Raw genomic sequence first — 16156 nt, 5'->3', positions numbered from 1 at the left:
TAAAACAACTAGAAGAAACTATAGGCAGCAAATTATTTGACATCAGTCTGAGTAATATCTTTTTGCATATGTCCCCTCGAGCAAGGGAAAATAAGCAAAAATAAACAAATGGGACTTCATCAAGCTTCTACACAGTGAAGGAAACCATAAAGAAAACAAAAAGACAACCTACTGAATGGGAGAAGATATTTGCAAATGATATATCTGATAATTTGGGTTGATATCCAAAATATATAAGTAACTCATACAACTCAGTAATAAAAACAATAATCCTTTCAAAATGGGCAGAGGACATGAAAAGATATTTCTCTGAAAAAGACATACAGGTGACCAACAAACACACAAAAAAATGCTCAACATCACTAATCATCAGGAAAACGCAAATCAAAACCACAATCAGATACCACTCATACTAATCAGAATGGCTACTATCAAAAAGTGAACAAATAATGTGCTGATGATGATGGGGAAAAAAGGGAACCCTCGTTACACTGTTGGTGAGACTATAAATTGGTACAGCCGCCATGGAAAACAGGATGGAGATTCCTCAAAAAACTAAAAATAGATTTAATATGTGACCCAGCAATTTCACTTCTGAGTATTTACCTGAGAAAAACAGAAAACTAATTCAAAAAGATACATGCACCCCTATGTTCATCGCAACATTATTTACAACAGCCAAAATATGGAAACAACCTAGGTGTCCATCAATAGATGACTGGATAAAGAAGATGTGGTAATAAATACACACACACACACAATGGAATATTACACAGTAATAAAAAAAATGAAAGTTTGCCACTTGTGACAACATGGATGATGGACCTAGAAGGTATGCTAAGTGATGTAAGTCAAACAGAGAAAAACAAGTACCATATGGTTTCACTTGTAAGTGGAATCTAAAAAAACAAAATGAACAGACAACAAAAGCAGACTCTTAGAAACAGAGACCAAAGGGATGGTTGCCAAAGGGATGGTTGCCAGAGGGATGGGGGAATGTGTAAAAGGGTGAAGGGGAATAGAGTCAATAATATTGTGATGTTTGCACATTGACAGATGATTACTAGAATTAGTGGGCTGGCCACATTGTAAGGTATAAAAATGTCAAATCACTAGATTGTACATCTGAAACTAACATAATTAATATCGTACACCAACTATACTTAAAAAAATACAAGAAGGAAAAGAAGGGGAAAATTCTCACATAAAGAAGGTCAGTGTTGTACAGCTGAATTGGGATTACTAATTATAATTACTATTAGTATTTACATTACAACAGTAATTAAGGAAAGGTTAGAAAGGAACTAAGCAACATTGCTGTAATGGAAGAAGCTGATACCAAAATGTTTGTTTTCAAGTACTTTTAATGGCCTCGGGATAAATAAATATAAAAAGCTGTAACAGTAATGACAATACCTAAAATTTTTTGCGGACATTAAAGGAACTATTTTGAAATAACAGATATCATATTTACAGGTTTGAACTTACCAATTCCCATAGTCAAAATCAAAGGCAATAGTAATTTCAGTTCCCTTTGGAATACTTTGTATAGAATAAATGTAAAGATGTATGGTTCCATCTTCAATTTCATGCCTCACCTGTTAGTTAAAAGAATAATTTTGTGTTTATATGAATTATTTTTTACCTTTAGAAGCATCCTCATCCTGCAATTTTGAAAACTATTCTTTTCAAAGTAATTCACAAACACAACATGGAAAACATACAATTAATTATAAGACTTGTAACAATAGTTAAGTGGTTATCAACTGGGGAAGAGGTACATCAATACAATCTTGATGCAAGCTCTACAGCCCATGTAGCATTAAAAAGAAAATACTGTTATTTCATCAATTCTATGCTTCATATTTTTTACCTTTTAGCATATAGCATATCTGAAATTAGGCATGGCATCTTTGATTTGATAAAATGCAATAATGGTAGTTAACACTATACTTTTCTATGACAGATACTGTCCTAGGTACTTTACACGTATTAACACCTTTAGTCGTCGGAACACCTTTTTGCAGATAAAACTGAAGTATAGACAAGGTTCTAAAGCTAGTTAGTCAAAGAGAAGACATGAATCTAATAAGTCTGGCTTCAAAACCTGTACTCTTAACTGTAACGTTACACAACTATAAAATTTAAAATGTTTATTGTTCCGTGTAAAACAAAACCAAAAATATTACATTAAAACACAATTTTATTAAAAATTTTATAGTAGCACATAAAACTTATTTTAGTTTTCAGCTTTGTCATCTACCTCTATCAAACCAAAACATGTATTTGAGCCAAATATAGAGCTTCTAGGATAAACAGAAGTCCAGTATTTTCTCTTACAAGAAACAACACAATTTCTTTAATGTGCAAAGTAATATTTAAGATCTTAGCTAACGTCACTACATTTTCAGTGGAAAGATGCTGGGCAGTACGATATGAATCACTAGTTAAAAGTGTCTCAGGCTCCAGACTTGTGTGGTTAATACTCAGACCCCATATACCTACGCCCCCACTCCCAACAAAGGTTTCTGTGAGCTTACCTCTGCATTGGGGGTACACGAACGCCTGATGAATCGAGCCTCATTCCCAAAAGTCCTTGCATCAACACACATTTCTAGCCCATGAAATTTAGAATAGAATAAAACAAAAGGGTATGGTCTACAAAGAAAGAAATGCATTATAAACTATTAACATTTTGAGTTTAAGAAACTTCTAAAAGACTCACAGTAGGTAGTGAAGCCAAAATTTGAGTATAAAGCAATGTGATACCAGAACCCATTCTTAATTACTAGTCTAGTTCATGCTAATAAGATTTTTACCTGTTCCTAGAACCTTACCTAAACCAAGGTAATTAATTGAAGGTGGAAATTCAAATTTACAAAGAGATAAAAAGGGAGTGACTACTGCCTTTACACAAGGATTCATAATTGGGTATCTTTAAAGTCCCTATCTCCTAGTGCATTTAAGTGTTTGATTTATAGCTCTATTTCAGATCAAATCAATATAAAAAGGAAGGATTCTTGTATATCTTTCATATCTTAAGTAAAAATTCAAGTTATAACTAAAATATTTTCAATAATTATAGTACCTCCCTAGCCATTCCATACCAAGAAAGTGGGAGTTCAAAGTGGTGGCAATAATATAAGACCAAATCTAACACCATCTAATAAAGACAGGAAGGGTTTTGCCTATCATAGTCACCAATGGTCTTTTCAGGTTCTAGCAGTTATGTTACAAGGAATCAGGAAAGGTCCTGGATGGAAAGGGTTCCTTATTAATCTCTGGTAGTCAGAGTTTTTAATTAACATCCACCTATATTGCTGCAGTTTATCTTTGAAGTAGATTGTTTTAGGAGTGTTAGTAAGATAGAAATGGGTAAGAGACTGAGAAATATATCCACATTTTTTGTGTTGTTATATTTTATTATAGTTTAAAAGTTATCATTAGTCATTGTTCAATCACACTACAGCTTTAAATGCTAATATGATCACTTAGGGAAACAAAATACACATAAACACAGCATCCTTGTAAAATAGCCAAAAATTCAATATATAACTTTAGGAAACATGGGAAAAATAAATGAATGTACCTCTTAAAAAAATATCCATTTGCTTCAAATTGTTCTCTTAGCATAAACTTCCCTCGATATTCAATGATAAGTGTATCAGGAGGCAAATCCTTTGCAGATTTCAGAATTTTCTTATTTTTTTGTATATGGCTCTAAAATCAGAGAATTATTGAGAATAATTAAACCTGATCACTTTTAGTCTAACTACTTAACAGTAGAAAAAGGTTTTGTTTTATAACTTTTTGACAAATGCTATATTTACCTCTACAGGAGGTTTGAAGAGCAAACTGTTGGTATTCGAATCTGATTTATTTATCTCTTTTTTGTCATTTCCATTGCCTAATCTCAGAGCTATTCTTTGTGCCTCCCTCTGAACACCCTCGCTATACTGGTTATTATTTGCCTCTTCATATCGATCCATCCATGCTTTGATTTTTGTCTCCCATCCAAAATTTGAACCATCAGATGAAGGATCAATCTCTGGAGCTGAACCCTGAAATTAAAGCAACCTAAGCATTGATATCTGTACTTAAAGTATTTATAGAGACAGACATACACAAAATCAATGACAATCTATATAAAAGAATATAATGTAAACTAGAAATAATGTTAGACTTTCTAAGTGGGTCCCAGTGACAAAACTGTAAATGAGTACCTTACTACATTTTTATGCTGTAGGCCACACAAATATGAGTTGGAAAACTGAAAGAAGCCGAGTTAAGTCAGAATAGTAGAAATTCAAGCTTCACTGTCACTACTGCAGCCAAATGGAGGCTATCAATAAAATTGCAACTACCCAAAAGTTTCGAGTCACTATCAGCTAGCTAATGGTTAAAAAAAGACAGTACATGAAATTTTTGATTTTAGAGACTGCTAATGTCTATTCTGTACTCACAGTCCTATTTAACCAGAATAAATGTGCAATTATTATGTAAACTACATATACTGCATATTAAGTGTAAACTTTTCTGATATACTATAATTTTAACATTTTAAAACGAAAACAAACTTTGCTATCTTAATTTAGTGTAATTCCAATTGTCTACATGACAAATTTGACATGAGAATAAAATGTTTCACAGAATCTGAAAGAACCCAAATGGTCCAGAGCCTAAATTCAAGGATTATAATGAGGGCAAGGACCTTCAAGCTCAAGTGCTTGCTCCTCCTCTATAGCCCCTATTAAAATCTGTAAGATGCTAAATGCCATATAAAGTTACCACCTCTCTTCTTCATGTTACAAAACAAAAAGGGAAACTTTTTTCACTGGAATGCAATTTATAGGAAGGCAATTACCACACATTTTAAAAATTTATTAAATCCTGAACTCTCATAATTAATTATTTGCAATCTTAGGATGAAAACCAATTAATGCAGGTAACAAGAACATATATTGTGTCTTATTGTTAGCATAATTCGAACTTATAATGGATTTAACATGTGAAATTTCAATTTAGTTGTAAATACTGCTCATCATTTTCCTTCTACAATACTAAACACTTTTGTGAGAAAACAATTTCTTCCTATAATATGTACAACCTAACACAACTCTGAAATTTTAACACCACATATAGATTTCATAAAGATCCTTATATATCTTGTTAGACATGTATGTGTACAGAAACACTAAAATTTACCATCCGTCAACTTTCCATATAAGTAACTAATCTATATGTATTACAAAAAGTATCATTCTTCCCTACAATGAAACAAACTATAGTTGAACTATGTACAACGCGGGTTTGAACTGCATGGGTCCATTTATATGTGGATTTTTTTCAATAAATACCTGTATTGTTTTCGATCTGCAGCTGAGTCTGAGGATTCGGAGGGCCAACTATAAGCATTGATCTCTGCCATTTTATATAGGGGACTTGATATCAGTGGGGGGTCCTGGAACCAATCCTCCTTGGACACCAAGGGACAACTTAAGTTTTGGGGGAGTCAAAAGATATACTCAAATTTTTGAGTGTGCAGGGGGTTGGCACCCCTAAACCTGGCATTGTTCAAGAGTCAACTGTATAGTAAGTTGCTCAACTATTTGACAGGAGTAGGTTTATTTTACCAATTCATATTTTATGTACTTATGTATATTCTACATTATAGTGACCACTTGATAAAGAACATTTTTATACAAATACGAGACACTACATATTAAGACTTTCCTCAGCTTTTTAAAAGAAATCTATTCAGTTTTCAAATTTTTCTTTGTTTTATGCCCTGCCCCTCCACCAAAGAGCCCTCTAATGACTTTATATATCTTTAATACAGCTTTTCTACATCTCTTGAATCTTATAAATACTACAGAATTACTTATTAGAATTGTATTGAGCTAGAGGGTAAGGGGGGCGTGGGGCTCTAGAAGAAGGTAAATGGGGTCTAATACATAGTGATGGAAAGAGAACTGACTCTGAGTAGTAAACACACAATGTGAGATATAGATAATGTATTACAGAATTGTACACCTGAAATCTATGTAACTTTACTGACAACTGTTGCCCCAATAAACTTCAAAGAAAAAAAAAGAATTGTTTTGATCTTAAAGAGATATCAAGGAAAAGATTTTGAAAGATGCACATAACATTTTTAAAATTTTATTTCCTTAATCACTACTTTATTGTAATAAATGAAAATATTTCAGTTAGGTTAAACATGTTCCTTCCCCGTTAAGCCTAAGTGATTGGATAAACTGGGAAGAAAGGAAAACTGCTGGAGTATCAATAATTCCACCAGCTTAACCCAAAAACTTTTCAGGCCTCTTTATTCTGTGTCAGAGAAAAATACCATAAATCCAAGTTTAACAGAATAAGTATAAAATAGTAACTTTAACATATAAAGAACATTTTATGAAACTTTGGACTTGCAGTATGCTGAGTGACACTATGAATTAACATTCTTGAGAAAGAATTACAAAGTATGCAAGAATAATCATCGGACAACTGTTTAATGACTTGTTTTCCAGGAATGTGGAACAGGAATAATGAATAATTTTATGCTTTATATCACGGGGACAACAGATACACTAGAACATGCTCCCCACACCTATTTTAGTATCTGACCACTTGAAAAACCCATTATCCTTTACTACCTAGTTTAAAAAGCTATAGTACCACTGTATAGCCGACCTCTGTGATCCAACACAAACCTATCTTTTAAGGGAGGCAGAGGTGGGTAGCCTTGTTTCTCTTAGCAATCTTGGCATCTATAAAATTGAGGGTGTATTCTAATTAATTCAAGGTTCAAGTGACTAGTGAGTACTTACATGGTGGATCTATGGTGATTTTTTTATAGTAGTTTGTAACAACTGACTTGACTAAATCACTAGAATCCCAAGTATGCAAAAGAACAAATTTTCATATTCCAAATGTGATTTGCATTCATATGTCTAGTGTACTAACACCATGTGGTAATGGAGACATGGAATGCAATGATAACTAAAATTCAGATTACCTAAAATTTTATTAGAAATTGCTTATATACCTCCTCCTTTTACTTAATATTTTAACAGTGCTAAACTCTAAGAGTCATGTATCAATTCAATTAGAATTCTCTATGGTCTCACTTCTGATATAGATAACAACAAATGAAATGACACACAATGAAGAAAGCATAAAGATTATGAACAAACAACTACTTAGTAAGCTCAGCTGATAATAAAGGTTTAAATTTAATGTATTTACCTTAACTCTTGATGATTTCCTAGACCCTTCACGAAAGGCCTGAAATAAAATGGAATTCTGAGTTAGTTTTTTTTAACTGGATATAATTAATATTTAAGCATCAACTAGTTCACTAAAGCTTTTTACTGAAGTCTTATAATAACAAAAAGTTTGGTAATAACCAATACCACCAGAACTAGAGGAAAGTAAATAAAGTCATCTACTAGAATACTGTTCTATTAAAAATAGAATGCAGACTATAAGAACATAAAAATGTGTGTATGATACAATGCTAAGAAAGATTCTAAATTTTCTGTGTGTTCAATATTAAAACCATGGAAAAATTGAATGGGTATAAAAAATAGTATAGTAATTCCTGTAGAACTCAGCTCCCACCACTTCCTATCTACTCATCTAGAAAAACAGAAAACTTACTTTTTTACATTTTGAAATGTTTTGCTCTTTCTCTCCACTTTTTTTCCTTCTTTTATCATTAACCTTGGAAACTCTTGAAGCAGTTAAAGTAATTGATGTTGGGGTATGCTGAAATGCAGTATATAATTCCACAGGAACTTCATCACCACTCTCAGTTGCACTGGTATCACCATCTTCAAAGGCACAATAAAAATTATTGCATGTGTAATACATGCAAACAATAAAACAGGATTCCACATGAGAAACTATTATATCTACATCTTTCTGAAGAATAAACACTTTTTATAACTTCCTCACTCACAGTAAGGGATAGTTAAATGCAAATGACAAATATCAGTTCTCATACATTAAACTAGAGAGGACACAAAAGTCTGACAACACACTCTGATGGTGTGACTGTGGAAAACAGGCACTTGCATACAATGCCAGTAGAAATTCTCAATTCTCTCCAAAGGGTAGCCATATCTAGGCAAATTCTATATGCACTTACCCTTTCACCCAACATTTCCATTTCTAGGGATCTATCTAAAAATAAAATGGCTAAAGCACAAAAAACGTATCCAACAGAGTTTTGTAGAAGGTAATATTTGTAATAAAAACAAAACAAAAAATATTGGAAACAACCCAAATGTCCATCAAACAGGAATAGTTCAATAAACTATGATTATTCAAAATTAATTGTACTGGTATCAACATGTTTTAAGCCAAAATGAAAGTTGTAGCAAATTTACTTCTAAATTCTGGTCCTAAAAATGAAAGAAATACTATTCCAAAAGATAAACTAATGGAGTCCCATTAAATTATATATACCATCAACATTCCTCAGTAAAATGTTTACATCTGACTAAAACTATGCAGGCCATTTATTCTCTCACTCACACTAATCCTAATTTCCTATAGATCCTTTTCACCCACCTGACATATTTTCCCTCTTCCGACGTTGTAGTAGCACCGCCCTCTCTTTATCCAAACTCCTACATGAAAATATTAACATAATTATTTATCAAACTTTCATAAATTTAGATACAGAGCAGATTTATATATGATAAACTTTACAATTTCTCTAATGTTCTCACTGAAGAAAAAAGGCAGTATAAAATATACATACTATCCCTTGTCTCACAGTTTAGATTTGATCTAGCATTATTAGCAGAAGATGCCAGTTAAGTGATTAATTGCACTCTGTTAAAATAACTTTTTACTTAGGAGACTAGTACATTTTTTTTCAAACTGAATATTAAAGCAAAAAGTCTGGGAAAAAATGTTAACAATGCAACTAAAATCACAAATTAAATTTCTTAAAATAAATGTACGACACTAAATTAGAATCTATTTGCATTATACCATTTGCCTAAAATTATTCCCACTTTTGAAATAATAAACACTTAACATTTAATAATTAAGTAAAATATTTCATTAACGCCCCCTATCATCCATAGTAACTGTTTTACCCCCACACCCAATGTTTTCACTGCCTATCTTATTAGTCTAGAGGTCAAATAACACTATAGATATTATTTTTCAATGGGAGAACAAGGGCTCTAGACCGAAATGCCTACAACTCAGTAGCAGACTTGCCTTACTGTTTACAAGGATATGTAACTGTCCTACCCCTCACTGGTAACTATCCTAGTCATCACAGAGTGATAAGCAGATATGGCTCAATTGACTGCCCTCCCTAATGGTCAGTTTTTAACCAACTCTTAACTGAATTCATCAACATTACCCTATCAAAAACTACCTGGCAAAAAGGCTGCTATCATAAAGTGAAACAAAATCACATAGAAAAGCCTCACTCATAGTAAAAAAAAATGCAAAATATAACACTAAGATTACCATATCTCACTTAGTTAAACTGGCAAAAATCCAAGTCGGCCAAACACTCTTGTAAGGGTTGGGAAAATAGGTATGTTTATCCATAACTGCTGGGAATTCAAAATTGTGCAGCTATTACTGGAGGGGAATTTGGTGATATCTGACAAACTTTTACATTTATATTTACCCTTTTACTGAACAATCCCACTTCTTTTTGCAATTACAAAAGACTGGAAAAAACTCAAATGTCCACTCAAAAGGGACTGGGTAAATAAACTATATTTGAAAAAGATGGAGCACCTTGATGCTATAGAGAGAAATAAGTCAATCTCTCTATACTACTATGAAGTGATCTTCAGCATACATTTCTAAAAGAAATAAAGATATGTGGCAAAAACTATGTACTACCTCTTACCTAAGTAAGGAAGGGAATACACACACATCTATTTCTAGTAAGAAAACAAACAATGGAAGGAATAATCCATTTTTTAAAAATTGTTATTTCTGGGGTAAAAGGAACAGGGATAAAAAAGTTACATTTACTTGAATATACCTTGTCTTAAATATCTGACTTTAGAAAAATGTTGACTTCTCCTTACATAATTACACAAATATATAATTATAGAAAATAAAGTATAAAAAGCAATCCTTAACAATCAGAAATAATAAGCATACTCATACATTTCGGTAGGAACGTAAAATGGTACAACCATTCTGTAAAACAGTTTGACAATTTCTTATAAAATTAAACATGCAACTACCATATGACCAAGCAATTATACTCTCGGGCATTTATTCCAGAGAAAACAAAGCTTAGGTTCAAAACCTGTACACAAGTGTTTTTATCGATTTCATTTGTAATAGTCAAAAAGTGGAAATAACCCAAATATCCTTCAACGGGTGAATGGTGAAACAAACTGAGGTGCACATATACCCAGCAATATAAAAGAATGAAATACTAATATATGCAACAAATCAGCTGGCTCCCCAGGGAATTACAGAGTGAAAAAAGCCAATCCCAAAGGTCACATACTGTATGGTTCCATTTATGTAACATTCTTGAAAGGACAAATTATAGAAATAGATTAATGGTTGTCAAAGGTCAGGGGTGGAGGGATAGGAGGTGGGTGTGGCTATAAAAGGTAACATGAGGGATTCTAGTGATGGAAATGTTTTGTATCTTGATTGTATCAATGTCAATACCCTGCCTGTGATATTGTATTAATAGTTTTGCAAGGTGTTACCACTGGAATACACTTTGTAAGATACACAGGATGTCTGTATTGTTTCAAAATTACATGTGAATCTACAAGCAACGTAAAAGGTTTATTTATTTTAAAAATCAAAAATTAAAGAACCTCATCAATATAAGTATGTATCCAGTTAGTGTTATAATCACATAGTGAAATTCTTTCAAGGGACTTTAAATACAATAAAGTACACATCCCTTGTGGAAACTAAGAAAAGACAAATTTCTAAACTGTTTTACACAATCATATTGTCAGTGCTAGTGTTGGTATTGTTAGTATTGAGACTGTTGTGTTTGTCTGTGGAATTAGGCAATTCAGTAATTGTGGTATTTTAATTATATTATTATCTGTGTTGTTGAGAACGAGAATAAAGGGAGATACAGATGGAACACAGAAATAGTTAAATGGTATACAGGCATTGAATTACAATGCTGTATACCTGAAACATACTATGTTATATACCAAAATCTTACCTCAATATATTTAACTGCAATTTAATTTTGCAATTATCAGTATAAACTCATGTATTTTATCTTAAAAATAAACAAATAGACAAAAACATATTTCCTAGTTTTATCTACTAAAAAGATCTAGGATCAGTGATCAATCCAGTAGGAAGGGGCAAAGCATGACTAGCTCTGAGACTCTGGTCTTGAAAACCAATTGTGAGTTTGGGGTATAGATGTATGAGATAAGCTTGAGACACTTTGTGATATCAGCAAAAAAACTACCAAGTACCACACTATGGTATTTTCAAAAGGACTCAAGAGCCAACTTCAAGAGGTTCCCACTGACCAAATATGGGACAAACTTTGAACATCAATAAAGACATAATAACTGTAACAGACTGACATCCAATACGTTGAAATCCCTGAGTTCATAATGATACTTAAAATGTTTTTCATTATTCTGGAAACTGGTAAATAGAGCCTAAGATCCACAAACATTTATCCTGCCTTTCCTCATTGAAATATATCTTAAGAAAACTGAACAGTTAATATGGGGATATGTTTTCCTATAGAAATTTTCCAGCTAATAAGGGATGAGCAATAGAATTAACATGTCACTAATTTGCAACTCCTAATAAATTAATGGACCTAAAGAATCACTATCAATGATAACATGATTACTACGTGTCACTTGATAGAACACAATCTATGAAATAGTCAGAGAGAGAGAGAGAAACCTAAATCTTATCACACACCTATTTATAGAAATAGATGACAGAGAAACATTTTAAACCATGGTAATGCAATCAGCAAACTCATCAAGATAACCAATTCAGTTCCTTTAAAAAACACATTGCAAAGGAGACTGGGATTGATGAGACTAAGGAGAGTAGGTTTAGATTACTAGAGACATAAAAAGATGCATATCAACCAATCAATAATTTCACAGTGGCTGAATGATAATAAATTTGATGTATAGTAGTGGTTTTGTGTTTATGGTTTTTAAAAAAGAATTATTTTATAGATACCGTGTTTCCCTGAAAATAAGACCAGGTCTTATATTAATTTTTGCTCCAAAAGATGCATTAGGGCTAATGTTCAGAGGATGTCATCCTGAAAAATCATGCTAGGGCTTATTTTCCGGTTAGGTCTTATTTTCGGGGAAACACGGTATATACAGAAATATATACACATAAATACATATATATTGAAATACATAAGGATACATATGAATGAAATAACATATCTGGGATTTACATTAAATAATATCAAGGGGAGAAGAAATATATGGCAGTATAAATGAAACAAGATCCTTGATAAAAAAAGACTGTTGATAATTGTCTTTTATTTTTATGTAAGTTTGAAATGTCCGTAATAAAAAAAAATTAAAAAAAAAAAAAACAGCAAAAAAGGTGGAAAGATATTATAGACCTACAAAATTCTGTAAGAGAATGTCCTAGTAACTCTTCAACATAGTGCATTCCAGTGAAAAAAGATACCATCACTTAGAAAATGCACTGTTATTTTATGCATCATTAATAAAGTAAAAACCCTAACAAAGTAAACCATAACAATTAATGGAAAAATTCTTCCTGATTTTAGAGATGTCAGAATAGAAAAATAAAAACATAAAAATGAAAAGTGTATTTGAACTGATGAAATACAGTAATCCACTAATTGTTTAATCTAGAATTCATACATAAACTTCCATTAACTAAAGATTACTTCTGTGAAATTCCTGGCTATCTTATCAGTATGCACAACTTACCTAGGCTGACAACGTTCACATAGATATGTATCAGGAATATGCTGCCTGTCAATCCCCATGCAGTCAATATGTTGCCAAACACTTAAAAAAGAAAGAAAAAAAAACAAAAAAACAGAACATGTAGAGTATTATTAAAATCATCCTTAAATTAAAATTTAATATTCCATTTAACTATCACTTAAAGTGCCTACTTTGAGTTTAGTACTGTAAAAGGTGCTGTGAGGAATGCACAGAAATATGTCCTCAAGGAGCTAAAACTTTGAGATGTAAAAACAAGAGGACAAATATATAAAGCAAATATAATTTTAAACTGTAAAAGGTATACATTACAAATATTATTAGCAATCACAAAGTAGAGAGGTCCACACTACTTGGAGTTAATGGGAAAAGCACCCTGAAGAATAACAAAGTTGAACAGAACCTCATTTGGGAAATTAGGAAGATACTATTGTAGCAATGTTTTCTCAAGTAGGCAGAAATGAGGAGCAACAGCCAGAGGCGGTTAATATATATGAAGAGGAATGTTCATTTTGAGAAATACAGGGGGGTAAACATGGATTAGTAAATTGAAGTCATATTAACAGGACTTGGGAATGTCAGGATGTGTGTAGATTTCCTCTAACTGGCAACAGGTAACAACTAGAGATGCTTTGATGGTATATAGTTATTAATTCAAAGAAGAAATTAGAAGCAGAAAAACCGAATTAAGAGGCTTTCCCAACATTCCAGACCTGAGTTAAAGGAGGACAGAACTAGAATGATGGCAAAGAAGGTGATATTAAAGAATCAAAGAAATATTCTATGAGACTAGAGATTAAACCTACTCTGTTATCTATTTTTAATGGAATACATGGACCAGCATGAGGCAAACCTCAATTTATTATTATTACATTTGATTGCCAAGACTAAATTGGTCTAAAGTCGATATATATGCCTGTTTCTAGAAATAGTTTTAATTATTCTTTACAGAATAATTAGCCATTCTAATATATAAGCTACTAATTGCTATTGTATTGTTCTTTACTTCTTAACTAAGAATCTTGGAATAAAAATTGGTAGCATGTGGAAGGTAATGGAATATATACCAAAGATGTGGCATGGGTAAGCAGGAAAAAAAAAAAGCAGAGCACCTGACATGGAGGGTTACAATAATGAATTAAGTTGAATTTGGGGGATAAGCAATGATGTCATGCAGACAACAGAAGAAACAGAACTACAAAATGAATAAAGGATCAGAGCTCTACATATCAAACTTGAAAGATGAGTATGGGCAGTAGGTATATGAAAATACACAGAGGCAATATAAAACAAGACTAGAAAAGATTAAGCCTTGCAATACACTACAGGTTAAGCAGTAGAAAAATAGAATAAAAAACAGATTCATAACAAAGAGAGCAGTTGCTGAGAAGTAAATACCTTGAGTAATCCAAAAACTGTGAACTGGTCCTTCAAGAATTTGTAGATAGGTATAAATCCTAAGGACTATTTCACTATTTTCTAATAGAGATAATTCTATATTATATATAGATCATTGTAATTAAATCAAAAGAAAAACACTGTTTAGATTATGCATTAAAATAAAAACATTGCAAATGGCATGTGATTTATCACCTTAGACAAGATCAGCTAAGAGAAAGCTATTTTATATGATTGGTTAAAATATGAATTGAAATTTTCTAACAAGTAGCTAATTAAAAAAGAATGAGAAAAACAAGTTATCACTGAAGTTATTTTTTAAATTTACCTCCTAAATAAATTTACTGATGTGATTGCTCATGATAATGATATGTGCCACAGGTAATAAGAATTTATTTTTAAATTTGAAAAGGTACGATATGTTTTTATTAATATTAACTCAAAGTATTAATATTACACCTTTCAATAAAAATATCAAATTTCACATTCCACTTGACTAACTCTCCCCTTTGTAAATAAACTTTTTGAAATATAACCCTAAATGCATGTTTATATCAATAATATCCAACCTCTAATCATTTAACCTAATAAATGGGACCACTATTACAAAATAATGCAAAGTAATTTATATTTGGCTCTAGGACACATTTTTACACTCACATTCAAATATGGATATATGCTATACTATTTCAAATCAAATAATGAAGCTATGCCATAAGGACCAGACTCAGGAAACTGTGTAAAGCTATCAAACTTTCTTACCCTCTACAGTGCACTGCTTAAATACTCTCTGCTTCCCACACTATGCAGGGGATGGACTTAGTAACTTTTAGGCTGAAATCCTACTATTCCCTCTCCATCCTCCCCAACTCCCTCCCACAAAAAAAAAAAAAAAAAAAAAGAAAGAAAGAAAAGAAAGGAAAACAAAGCCCCACTTTCTGTCCCAATCACACCTTCTCTAGGGGAAGAGGCCTTTCTTGGTGGTTGAACCAGGGTTGGGGGAGGGGAGACTGTGGTTCTGGTTCAAGGAGACTCCAGAGTGCTGCAAGGTTCAAGTCAAAAGGAGGTGAGAGAGTCAGGTCAAACAAACATCAATCAAAATGTATAATTTCCCCCAAACTGGAAAATCACAGTTGACTATACAGCACAAATAATTCCAAAGGAAATATACAGGACTCAATTCTCTTCTCATTTCTATCGTGTTTACTACTATGTGTAGTTATATTACTATTGAATGAGTGAAAAGAGAAATGTGATCCTATAAGAATAATGATCAGAACTGATTGCCTATTACTCAGTTAGCAATGAGGAATTCTAATCAGTTCTAAGATAGCTTTTTTTCCCATAGGGGCTTTTTCTAAGAGCAAAACACACGGCATCGATAGTAGCAGAAATCTCACTTTAAAATGCATTCATTAATTCCTTCAAAAGGAATTAATTATCTTCTCCAACATTAACAACCAAAGGTTAGCAGCAGTCAAAAAATAAATAAATAAACTAATGGCATGAAATATTTTACCTGCATTTGTCACAACAGATCATGTATCCATCATCATGTGTAAAACCACATATGCACCTGGTTACATCAGTACCATAACTTCCATCCTCGGAGGTGCTGATTGTAGTAGCACTGGAAGTTTCATCAAAATTAGGAGTGGTAAATATGCCTACTTCATTTTTGCTAATAAGAACTGATGGAGGAGGGGAGGCCGGAGGTGTTGGAGGAGGACGAGCACCATAATTATGGTCCTGGATAATTGAACACAAACATAGCACAACATAATTCCAACAGTGAT

At 32.4% G+C, this 16156-nt stretch overlaps 1 protein-coding gene across 4 annotated transcripts in view; it reads right to left on the bottom strand.

Annotated features, from left to right (window-relative positions):
- Window positions 1–16156, bottom strand: part of KMT2E (lysine methyltransferase 2E (inactive)) — a 75782-nt gene that overhangs the window by 23924 nt on the left and 35702 nt on the right. For 3 of the 4 annotated variants that reach the window (XM_088797801.1, XM_088797800.1, XM_074340600.2), the window contains 9 exons: window positions 15880–16109; window positions 12945–13025; window positions 8578–8636; window positions 7663–7835; window positions 7249–7287; window positions 3831–4061; window positions 3590–3720; window positions 2541–2658; window positions 1489–1598 (listed from right to left, as the gene is read on the bottom strand). In XM_088797801.1, the coding sequence (XP_088653927.1) occupies window positions 1489–1598; window positions 2541–2658; window positions 3590–3720; window positions 3831–4061; window positions 7249–7287; window positions 7663–7835; window positions 8578–8636; window positions 12945–13025; window positions 15880–16109 (1172 nt within the window). Of the gene's footprint in view, window positions 1–1488; window positions 1599–2540; window positions 2659–3589; window positions 3721–3830; window positions 4062–7248; window positions 7288–7662; window positions 7836–8577; window positions 8637–12944; window positions 13026–15313; window positions 15403–15879; window positions 16110–16156 lie in introns of all 4 variants that reach the window. The other variant, XM_088797802.1, reaches the window with a different exon arrangement.

Source organism: Rhinolophus sinicus, chromosome 4 (assembly GCF_057876585.1).
Source record: "Rhinolophus sinicus isolate RSI-liver-muscle chromosome 4, RSI-T2T, whole genome shotgun sequence".
Taxonomy (NCBI): domain Eukaryota; kingdom Metazoa; phylum Chordata; class Mammalia; order Chiroptera; family Rhinolophidae; genus Rhinolophus; species Rhinolophus sinicus.
The sequence above is the reverse complement of the archived record's forward strand: the minus strand, read 5'-3'. Positions and strand labels throughout refer to the sequence as shown.